The sequence below is a fragment of the Aethalodelphis obliquidens genome, unplaced genomic scaffold, assembly GCF_003676395.1.
Source record: "Aethalodelphis obliquidens isolate GAN/ISIS:26980383/991018 unplaced genomic scaffold, ASM367639v1 scaffold116, whole genome shotgun sequence".
Taxonomy (NCBI): domain Eukaryota; kingdom Metazoa; phylum Chordata; class Mammalia; order Artiodactyla; family Delphinidae; genus Aethalodelphis; species Aethalodelphis obliquidens.
This window is the reverse complement of record NW_020838060.1, coordinates 799,911-811,915: the sequence shown is the minus strand read 5'-3', so window position 1 is coordinate 811,915 and position 12,005 is coordinate 799,911. Positions and strand designations below refer to the sequence as shown.

Here is a 12,005-nt window from a genome sequence, read left to right as displayed (position 1 = left end):
TTCAGCTCCTTAAGACAGTGGCTATTAACTATATACCTTTGTATTCCCTATAGTTCCTAGGGAAGAGAAACTAACATTTAAGTGCCTATGATATGCCAGGTACCATACTAAATGGTTTCTTATATATATCTCACTTATTCCTCACAATAAACTTATGAAGATAGATATCAGTGCCCCCATTTTACAGATGAGGACATTGCACTTGAGAAAGGCTAAGTAACATACCCACGGCATTTAACTAGTCAGTGGCAGAGCTGACTACACCACCCATCAAAATAGCTTGCAAATAATACATGTCTTGGAGGCGTAAAAGGCTCAAATGATTTATACATTTTTCTACTTGACCTATTTGTATCCCACTCTGAAATTTAGAGTGTCATGGAAACAGATATCAAAGAAACCAAAAGTCTTCTCAAAAATTAAAATTTGGCATGCCAATTGTTAACTAACAGCCAAACCACAGGAATTCACGAAGACCTTGAAGTTAGACAGAAAGTCATACTTTGGGGTAGGGGGGTTAGATTAAGGGACTTAAAGAGATTTTTTTCATTTATTTTATACGTTGCCTTGAGTTCATGTAATGTGAAGTGAAATGAATCACACAACAAAGTGGACCATTCTTTGGGTGCTTACCGCAAGTCCATATCCCTTTCAGAACATTCTTTCTCTTCTCTTTTCCCCTTTCCTAGGGTTACACATCTTTCTGGAATGACTGCATATCATCTGGCCTGCGAGGGGGCATCCTGATAGAGCTGGCCATGCGAGGTCGAATCTATCTAGAACCCCCCACCATGCGTAAGAAGCGACTACTAGACAGAAAGGTAGAGCGTCCTCTGCGAACATCCTCTTATGAAAGGGCAGATATCAACAGTCCATTTTGGATGAATAGGAAGATTTGAGTAGTGAGACAATATAAATATTACTTATTCAGTTGTCCCATTGTCTAGCAGGTTTAATTATCCTGTAGCAGGGAAAGAAATCCAAGTATCCATGGTCAAAAGAGTTATAAGAAATTCATGATTTTGTCTTCCATTTTTATGCAGAAAAATCACATTAGGATGGTGTTGATTATTTTTCTCTATATATCTGTACCTATAATATTATGAAATAGAGTATTGTATATGAAGAGGCAAACGTGGGTCAAGTGCAGTCTTTACTTAACTCTGATCATCCTCAGATAACCATTCAATTTCCCTCCTTCCAAGTATTTTGCAAGTTCTGTCTAGCCTATGAGGTATACCGCTCTCTCCATTTTCTTACTACTCATTTTTTCCACTCACAACTTCACTGTCATACTCAGCAGTCTACTGAAACTACATTCTTAGGTGTCACCAGCTAATTTTCAGGCTTCCATTTATTTTTCTCTTTTAACCTATATGTGGTGTTCAACACTTTTGACTACCTCTTACTTGAAACTTTCTGTTCTTTTAAAAAATTATTTATTTATTTATTTGTTTGTTTTTATTTGGCTGCGTCGGGTCTTAGTTGCAGCATGCGGGATCCTCATTGCACCATGCGGGCTTCTCTAGTTGTGGCGCATGGGCTTCTCTCTAGTTGTGGCATGTGGGCTCAGTAGTTGCAGTGCACGGGCTTAATTGCCCCACAGCATGTGGGATCTTAGTTCCACGACCAGGGATCAAACCTGCATCCCCTGCATTGGAAGGTAGATTCTTAACCCCTGGACCGCTAGGAAAGTCCCATCTGTTTTTGACCTTTGTTATATTACATCTTCTTGCTTCTCTGGCTGTACCCTATTTCCTTTACTTTTCCATTCCTTAACATCTAAGTCTCAGTTTGTATCACTTTGTATAACTTTTGGAGATATCATTTACTTTTACAGCTTCATCTATCACCCCCATGATATATTAACTCCCAAATTTCTAGGCCTGTCTTCTTTTTCCACCCCCAGGAACATAGTTAAGAATTGTCCAGACATTTCAACTTGGCTTTCCCATATCAGTTAAAACCAAACTTCATCAACTTTTCCTGACTTTCCTATCTTTACTAATTGTTTCACAAGTTGGTTTTCCAGGCTCAAAGAGTTATTGAATCTTTTCTCCATTATCATTTATATCCAGTTTGTCATTGGGGCCCACTTCAAATGTTTTTTTATCTCCCTATTATCACCCCATACTAGATTTTAAATTTCTGAGGACAGAGAAAATATGTTATGCTGCTTTGCATTTCCTTTGACTTAACCAATAATATATGTATAGCATATTGAATAACTTTAATTTGAATGAAGTATATCAACCAGGGTCTCTTGTTTCTTCTTTTCTGAAAGGTACTACTAAAGTCAGACAGCCCAACGGGTGATGTTTTACTGGATGAAACTCTCAAACACATCAAAGCAACTGAACCCACAGAAACTGTCCAAACATGGATAGAGCTACTCACTGGTAAGATGACTCAGAATGATTTAAAAATCCCACATTTTATAATTTTTATCCTACTCTTAAGGTTGGGAGAAGAAGTATAGAAGGTCAGGGTGCTGCGTAAGATATATATGGTTCACTGTTTAACTGTACTAATGAGGGACAAAAAAGACATGATTAATCAGTACGTAAAGTTTTCCAGAGCTTCATCTTACCTCTTTCCACCTCATAAGCTCACAAGAAATTTTTTAACAACCATGTTGATGTATAATTCACATCCCATACAGATGACCCATTTAAAGTATACAATTAAATGGATTTTAGTATATTCACACAATTGTGCAACCATCATCACAACCTAAGTTTAGAACATTTTCATCATCCCCAAAATAAACCCCATACTCATTAGCAGTTTCCCCCACATTTCCCCAACCCTCCTGCCCAGCTACAGGCAACCACTAATCTACGTTCTATCTCTGTAGATTTGCCTATTCTGGATATTCCATATAAATGAAATCATACAACTTATGGTTTTTTGTGACTAACTTCTGAGGATAATATTTTCAAGGTTCATCCATGTTGTGGCATGTATTAGCACTTCATTCCTTTTTTTCTCAAGGGCAAGTTCAAAAACTTTAATATGAATAATCAAGCCTAAGGCATAATATTTTAGGAGAATATTCCACAGGGCACTTTGAGATCCCAGCCAGTGTCACCTTCTGGAACAATTTTTTTTTTTTTTTTTTGCGGGCCTCTCACTGCCACGGCCTCTCCCGTTGCAGAGCACAGGCTCCAGACGCGCAGGCTCAGTGGCCATGGCTCACAGGCCCAGCCGCTCCGCGGCATGTGGGATCTTCCCGGACCGGGGCACGAACCCGTGTCCCCTGCATCAGCAGGCGGACTCTCAACCACTGCGCCACCAGGGAAGACCTGGAACAATTTTTTTAACTGAAGGTTTTATTGAGACATTTGTATATTCACATGCAGTTGCAAGAAATAATACAGAAAGATCCCTTTATATGCTTTGTCCAGAATCCCCCACTGGTAACATTTCTCAAAATTTTAAAATATGACAACCAGGATACTGAAATTGATACAATCCACCAATCTTATTAGAATTTCCCCCGCTTTTTTTTTTTTGGCCACACTGCATAGCATGCAGAATCTTAGTTCCCCAACCAAGGATCAAACTTGTGCCCCCTGCAATGGAAGTGCAGAGTCTTAACCACCGGACCACCAGGGAAGTCCCAAGAATTTCCCGTTTTAATTTGACTCCTTTTTATTGCCAAATAATATTTCATTGTATGGTTATACAACTTTAATTACTTATTCATCAGTTGATGGACATTTGAGTTATTTCCACTTTTTGGCTATTATGAATAGTGCTGCTATGAACATTCATAGACAAGTTTTTGTGTGGACATGTTTTAACTTTGGGGGGGTATATAGTTAACTTTTTATTGTGGTAAAATATACATATTTATTATCTTAATCATAAGTGTACAATTCAGTGACATTAAATACAGGCACAGTGTTATATAACCATCACTTCTCTCTACACTCAAAGCTTTCACATCATTGCAAACACCCCTCTTCCTCCCTCCCCTCATTCCATCTACTCTCTGTCTCTATGAATTTGCCTGTACTAAGTAACTCATATAAGTGGAATCATATAATATTCTCCTTCTATGTCTGGCTTATTTCACTAAGCATGTTTTCAAGATCCATTCATTTTGTAGCATACATCAAAATCTCATTCCTTTTTATGGTTGAATAATATTCTACTGTATGTGTATACCACATTTTGTTCATTTCATCTGTTGATGTACACTTGGGTGTTTCCATCTTTTGGCTATTGTGGATAATGCTCCTGGGAACATTTTTGTACATATATCTGTTCAAGTCACTGCTTTCCATTCTTTTGGATGTATATCTTGGAGTAGAATTACTGGATATGTGATAGTTCAATGTTTTGAGAAACCACCAAACTGTTTTCTACAGAGGCTGCACTCTTTTACATTCTTACCAGCCAAGTGTGAAGGTTGCAGTTTCTCCACATCCTCATCAGCACTTATTATATTCTAATTTTTGTTTTGTTTTGTTTTGTTTTTAATTATAGCCATCCTAGTAGGTGTGAAGTGGTATTTCACTGTGGTTTTGATTTGCATTTCCCTAATGATTAATGATGTTGAGCATCTTTTCATGGACCATTTATATATCTTCTTTGGAGAAATGTCTATTCAAGTACTTTGCCCATTTTTGAATTGGCTTCTGTTGTTGTTGTTGAGTTTTAGAAGCTCTTTCTATATTCTAGATAGTAATCCCTTATCAGATATATGATTTGCAAATATTTTCTCTCATTCTGTTATTTCTTCATTTTATTGATAATAACTCTTGATGTACAAAAGTTCTTAATTTTGATGAAGTCCAACTTATCTACTTGTTGCCTGTACTTTTGGTGTCATATCCATGAAATCTTTGCCAAATCTAATGTCATAAAGATTTTCCCCAGTGCTTTATTCTAAGAGTTTTATAGTTTTAGTTCTTAAATTTGGTTCTTTGATCCATTTTTACTTAATTTTTGTATATGATATAAGGTAAAGGTTCAACTTCATTCTTTTGCATGTGGATATGAAGTTTCTCAGAACCATTTGTTAAAAATACTATTCTTTCCCCCTTGAATGGTGTTGGCAGCCTTGTTGAAAAATCAGTTGACCATATCTGTGAGGGTTTATTTCTGGGCTCTCTATTCTATTGCATTAATCTGTATGTTTGTCCTTATGCCAGTACCATACTGTTTTACTTACTGTAGCTTGGTAGTAAGTTTTGAAGTTGGGAAAGTATGAGTCCACTAACTTTATTCTTCTTTTTCAAGTTATTTTGGCTGTTCTGGGTCCCTTGCAATTCCATATGAATTTGAGGATCAGCTTTTCCACTTCTGTGGAAAAGGCTGTTAGAATTTGATAGGGATTGTGTTGAACCTGTAGATCTCTTCGGGTGGTATTGCCATTTTAACAGTGTTAAGTCTTCCTGTCCATTAAAAGAAGCTCAGTCTGTCTTTCCATTATTTATGTGTTCTTTAATTTCTTTAAGCAGTGTTTTATAGTTTTCAGTGTACAAATCTTCCACCTCCCTGGTTAGACTTATTCCTAAATATTTAATTTTCTTAGACACTATTATAAATGAGATTGCTTTCTTAATTTCATTTTCAGATTATTCATTTCTGATATATAGAAACAACTGATTTTTTGTGTGTTCATCTTGTACCCTGCAACTTAGCTGTGTTTATTAGCTCTAGTAGCTTTTTGTGTACTTTGGGGGATTTTCTATCTGCAAACAGAGATAGTTTTAGTTTTTCCTTTACAATTTAGATGCCTTTAATTTTTTCTTTCTTGTCTACTAGCTCTGGCCAGAACTTCCAGTAAATTGTTGAATAGCAGTGGTGAAAGCAGGCATCCTTGTCTTTCTTGTTCCTTGACCTTTGGGGGATCTTTTACAATTAGCTTTGAGGTTTTCATAAATACTCTTTATCATGTTGAGGAATTTTTCTTTTACTCCTAGTTTCCTAGAAGTTTTTATCATGAAATGGTGTTTGTTTTTCTCAAGTTGCTTTTCTGAGTCAAATGAGATGATCATGTGGGGTTTTTTTTCATTCTGTTAAATGATGTATTACATTGTTTGACTTTTTATTGAGTTAAAATTGGCATAAACATTATATTAATTTCAGGTGTACATCATATTGATTCAATATTTGTACATATTATGAAATGATCACCACAATAATTCTAGTTAGTAGCCATCATCACACATAGGTAGTTTTTTTTTCTTGTGTGAGAACTTTTTAAAAAAAATATTTATTTCTTTGGCTGCACTGGGTCTTAGTTGCAGCACATGGGATCTTCATTGCTGCATGCAGGATCTTCATTGCGGCATACGGGACCTTTTAGTTGTGGCAAGTAGGATCTTTAGTTGTGGCATGTGAGCTCTTCGTTGTGGCATGTGGGATCTAGTTCTCCAACCAGGGATCGAACGTGGGCCCCCTGTGTTAGAAGCATGGAGTCTTAACCACTGGACCACCAGGGAAGTCCTGAGAACTTTTAAGATCTGTTTTCTTGGAACTTTCAAATATATAATACAGTGTTATTAACTATAATCACCATGCTGTACATTACATCCCCAGGATTTATTTATTTTAAAACTAGAATTTTGTATCTTTTGATCTCCTTCACCCATTCTGTCATTCTCCCCCTCCCTGCCCCTAGCAACTACCAATCTGTTCTCTGTATCTATGATTTTGGAATTTTTTGTTTTTGTTTTACATTCCACATACAAGTGAGATCATAATAGTATTTGTCTTTCTCTGTCTGACTTTTTTTTTTTTTTATAGATTTATGTGGGCATTCAGCCTCACTTATTTATTTTATTTTATTTTATTTTTTAAAAAATATTTATTTATTTATTTGGTTGTGCTGGGTCTTTGTTGCAGCAGGCAGGCTCCTTAGTTGCAGCTCGCAGCCTCCTTAGTTGCAGCAGGAGGACTCCTTAGTTGCGGCTCGCAGGCTCATTAGTTGTGGCAGGCAGGCACCTTAGTTGCAGCTCAAGGGCTCCTTAGTTGCAGCATGTAACTCTTAGTTGTGGCATGCATGTGGGATCTAGTTCCCTGACCAGGGATTGAACCCAGGCCCCCTGCGTTGGGAGCACGGAGTCTTCACCACTGTACCACCAGGGAAGTCCCTCTGTCTGACTTACTTCACTTAGCATAATGCCCTCAAGGTCCATCCAGGTTGTCATGAATGGCAAGATTTCCTGTTTTTTATGGTTGAATAATATTCTGTTATATGTATATGTGTTCATATATGTATGTGTGTGGTGTGTGTATATACATATACCACATTTTCTTTATCCATTCATCCATAATTGATATTTAAGTTGCTTCCATGTCTTGGCTATTATAAATAATGCTGCAGTGAACATGGGGTGCATATATCTTTTCAATTCTACTCAGAAGTAGAATTACTAGATTATATGGTAGTTGTAATTTTAAGTTTTTGAGAAACCTCTATACTGTTTTCTTTTTTTGTAATTAAAAAAATTTTTTTTAATTTTATTTATTTTTTTGGCTACATTGGGTCTTCATTGCTGCACGTGGGCTTTCTCTAGTTGCGGTGAGTGGGGGCTACTTTTCATTGCAGTGCGTGGACTTCTCATTGCAGTGGCTTCTCTTGTGGAGCATGGGCTCTAGGCGCGCAGGCTTCAGTAGTTGTGGCATGCGGGCTCAGTAATTGTGGCTCATGGGCTGTAGAGCACAGGCTCAGTAGTTGTGGCGCACGGGCTTAGGTGCTCCGCGGCATGTGGGATTTTCCCAGACCAGGGATTAAACCATGTCCCCTGCATTGGCAGGTGGATTCTCAACCACTGCACCACCAGGGAAGTCCTATACTGTTTTCTGTAGTGACTGGGCCAATTTACATGTTCACTAACAGTACACAAGGGTTCCCTTTTCTCTATATCCTCACCAACAGTTGTTATTCTTGGTCTTTTTAATATTAGCCATCTTAACAAATGTAGAATGATATCACACTATGGTTTTGATTTGCATTTCCTTGATGATTAGTGATGTTGAGCGCATTTTCATGTGTCTTTTGGCCATTTGTATGTCTTCTTTAGAAAAATGTCTATTCAGGTCCTCAGCCCATTTGATTTTCTGTTACATTCCTGGGATAAATTTTACTTGATCAAGGTGAATAATCATTTTATTACGCTGTTGGATTCAGTTTGCTAATATTTTATTAAGAATTTTGTATCTATATTCATAGGACTTATTAGTCTGTAACTTTCTTTTCTCGTGATGTATTTTTTTAATTTATTAATTTATTATTATTTTTTGGCTGCATTGGGTCTTTGTTGCTGCGCGCGGGCTTTCTCTAGTTATGTCTAGTGGGGGCTACTCTTCATTACGATTCACAGGCTTCTCATTGCGGTGGCTTCTCTTGTTGTGGAGCACAGGCTCTAGGCGCACAGGCTTCAGTAGTTGTGGCACACAGACTCGGTAGTTGTGGCTCACGAGCTAGGCTTAGTTGCTCCGCCGCATGTGGAATCTTCCCAGACCAGGACTCAAACCCATGTCCCCCTGCATTGACAGGCAGATTCCTAACCACTGTGCCACCAGTGAGGTCCTCTTGTGATGTCTTTATCTGGCTTTAGTATCAGGATAATCCTTGCCTCACAGAATGAGTTAGGAGGCGTTCCCTCTTCAGTTTTTTGGAAGACTTTGAGAAGGATTTGTGTTAATTCTTGTTTAAATGTTAGGTAGAATTCACTGATGAAGCCATCTGGTCCAGGACTTTTCTTTTTGGGGAGGTTTTTGATTACTGATTTCATCTTTTTTTTTTTTTTTTTTGCGGTACGTGGGCCTCTCAGTGTTGTGGCCTCTCCCGTTACGGAGCACAGGCTTCGGACGCGCAGGCTCAGCGGCCATGGCTCATGGGCCTAGCCGCTCCATGGCACGTGGGATCTTCCCGGACCGGGGCACGAACCCATGTCCCCTGCATCAGCAGGCGGACTCTCAACCACTGCGCCACCAGGGAAGCCCTGATTTCATCTTTTTACTTGCTATAAATCTGTTGAAATTTTCTATTTCTTCATCAGTCAGTTTAGATAATTTGAGTGTTTCAGGGACTTTGTCCATTTCTTCTAGGTTATATAATTTATTGGCTTACCATTATTCATAGTATTCTCTTATAATCCTTTTTTTAATCTTTGCAAGGTTAGTTGTAATGTCCCCACTTTAATTTCTCATTTTAGTTGTTTGTATCTTTTCTCTTTTTCTTTGGCAGTCTACCTAAAAGTTTGCGAATTTTGTTGATCTTTTCAAAAAACCAACTCTTTGTTTCTTTGGTCTTCTTTGTTGTTTTTCTGATCTCTCTTTTTGTTCATCTCTTCTCTAATCTTTATTTCATTCCTTCTGTTAGCTTTGGGTTTACTTTGCTCTTCTTTTTCTAGTCCATTAAAGTGTAAAGTTAGGTGATTGATTTGAGACTTACTTTTTTAATTTAGGCATTTACAGCTATAAATTTCCCTCTGAGCACTGCTTTCACTATATCCCATACATTTTAGTGCATTGTGTTTTCATCCATTTCTAAGTATTTTCTAATTTCCCTTGTAATTTCTTCTTTGACCCATTGGTTGTTTAAGCTTGTTTAATTTACACATATAGGCAAATTTTCATTTTCCTTCTTTTACTTATTTCTAATTTCATCCCATTGTTGTCAGAGAAGGTACTTTGTATGTATCTTTTGAAATCTGTTGAGATTTATTTTATGGCCTAACAAATGGTCTGTCCTGGAGAATGTGCCATGTACACTTGAGAAGAATGTGTATTCTGCTGTTAGGTGGAGTGTTCTGTATATGTCTGTTAGGCTTAATGAGTTTATTATGTTGTTGAATCTTCTATTTTTTAATTATTTTCAGTCTACTTGATCTAAGTCTCATTGAAAATGGGGTGTTATAAAACTGTCTACTTCTGACTGTTCTGCCCATTTTGCTTCATATATTTTGAGCCTGTTCTTAGGAGTGTAAATATTTATACTTGTTATATCTTCTTGTTGTACTGAACGTTTTATTAATATATAATGTCTTTCTCTGTCTGTCTTACCTTACATAATTTTAAATCTATTTTGTCCAAAATTAGTATAGCCACCCCTACTGTCTTTTGGTTACTATTTGAATGGAATATCTTTTTCTATCCATTCACTTTCAGCCTATCTGTGTCCTTTGATCTAAAGTGAATCTCTCATAGACAGCATATAATTGGATTATGTTTTTTAACCCATTCTGCCAATTTTTTCGTACTATTAAGTAGTTTAATCCATTTATATTTAAAGTAATTACTGATAAGGAGACAGTCAATTCTGCCATTTTGCTGTTTGTTTTCTTTTTTAAATTAAAAAAATTTTTTAATTAATTTTTTTATTTATTTTATTTTTGGCTGCATTTGGTCTTCATTGCTGCACACAGGCTTTCTGTAGTTGTGGAGTGGGGGCTACTCTTCATTGTGGCACACGAGCTTCTCATTGCAGTGGCTTCTCTTGTGGAGCATGGGCTCTAGGCCCACGGGCTTCAATAGTTGTGGCACACGGGCTCAGTAGTTGTGGCTCGCAGGCTGTAGAGTGCAGACTCAGTAGTTGCGGCACACGGGCTTAGTTGCTCCACAGCATGTGGGATTTTCCCAGACCAGGGCATGAACCTGTGTCCCCTGCATTGGCAGGCGGATTCTTAACCACTGCACCACCAGGGAAGTCCCATTTTTTTTGTTTTTTGTTTGTTTTTTCCTTCAGCCTCGCCACACAGCTTTCAGGATCTTAGTTCCCTGACTAGGGATTGAACCCACACCCTTGGCAGTGAAAGCACAGAGTCCTAACCACTGGAACACCAGGAAATTCCCTACATAGTGTTTATTATATGTTGCTAGATTTGTTTGCTAGTATTTTGTTGAGCATTTTTGTACCTATATTCATAAGGGGTATTGGTCTATAGTTTTCTTGTGAAGTCTGTCTCCAGTGAATAAACTGGGTGAACCAACACACACCCAATAAATAAACATTTTCTCTCATTTCTTGGTTTACCTCCATCTAGTGTGCTTTTGCATTAGCAGGAATATCTAAGTGAGAGTAATCAGAAATTACTCTGATTTCCTTATCAGAGTAATACTGTGTAGACTAAGGAAGTGTTCCCTCCTCTTCCTCTTCTTTTTTTTTAAGCATTTGTGAAGGATTGGCATTAATTCTTCATTAATGTTTGGTAGAATTACCAGTAAAGCCATCTTGACCACACTTTTCTTTGTGGGAAGTTTTAAAGTTACTATTCAATCTATTTACTTGTTATATATTCAAACTCTCTCTTTCTTGTTGAGTTGGTTTAGGTAATTTCTGTATTTCAAAGAATTTGTCCATTCTTCTAGGTTGTCTAATTTGTTGGCATCCTGTTTTTCATAGTATTTCCTTATAATTCTTTTTATTTTTGTAAGGTCAGTAGTGATGTCTCCTCTTTCATTCCTAATTTTAGTAATTTTGAGTCTTCTCTCTTTTTTCCTTGGTCACTCTAGGTTTGTCCTTTTTTTTATCTTTTCATTGAACCAAGTTTTGATTTGATTTTCTCTGTTTCCTCTCTAATCTTTATTATTTCCTTTCTCCTGCTTGCTTTGGGTTTAGTATGATCTTCTTTTTCTAGTTTTTTAAGATAGAATGTTAGGTTATTGATTTGACATCTCCTTTTCTAATATAGCATTTGGATCATAAATTTCCCTCTTCGTACTGCTTTAAGCTGCATCCCATAAGTTTTGGTACGTTGTGGGGTTTCTTTCATTCAACTCAAAAGTATTTTTTAAATTTTCCTTGTGATTTCTTCTTTGACTCATTGGTTATTTCAGATTGTGTTGTGTAATTTCCACATATTTTTTAATTTCCCAGATTTCCTTCTGTTATTAATTTCTAGTTTAATTCCATTGTGATTGGATAGCATACTTTGTATGTTTTCAGTCCTTTTAAATTTATTAAGGTTTGTTTTATGGCCTGGCATATGGTCTATCCTGGAGAATGTTTCATGTGCACTTAAGAAGAATGTACATTCTAC

The 12,005-nt window shown here is 37.1% G+C and overlaps 1 protein-coding gene across 5 annotated transcripts in view; it reads left to right on the top strand.

Annotated features, from left to right (window-relative positions):
- The window catches only part of GOLPH3L (golgi phosphoprotein 3 like), a 39,824-nt gene that overhangs the window by 25,500 nt on the left and 2,319 nt on the right, over positions 1–12,005 (top strand). For 4 of the 5 annotated variants that reach the window (XM_027097607.1, XM_027097605.1, XM_027097606.1 and 1 more), the window contains 2 exons: positions 690–821; positions 2,285–2,399. In XM_027097607.1, the coding sequence (XP_026953408.1) occupies positions 690–821; positions 2,285–2,399 (247 nt within the window). The remainder of the gene's footprint in view (positions 1–689; positions 822–2,284; positions 2,400–12,005) is intronic. The other variant, XM_027097608.1, reaches the window with a different exon arrangement.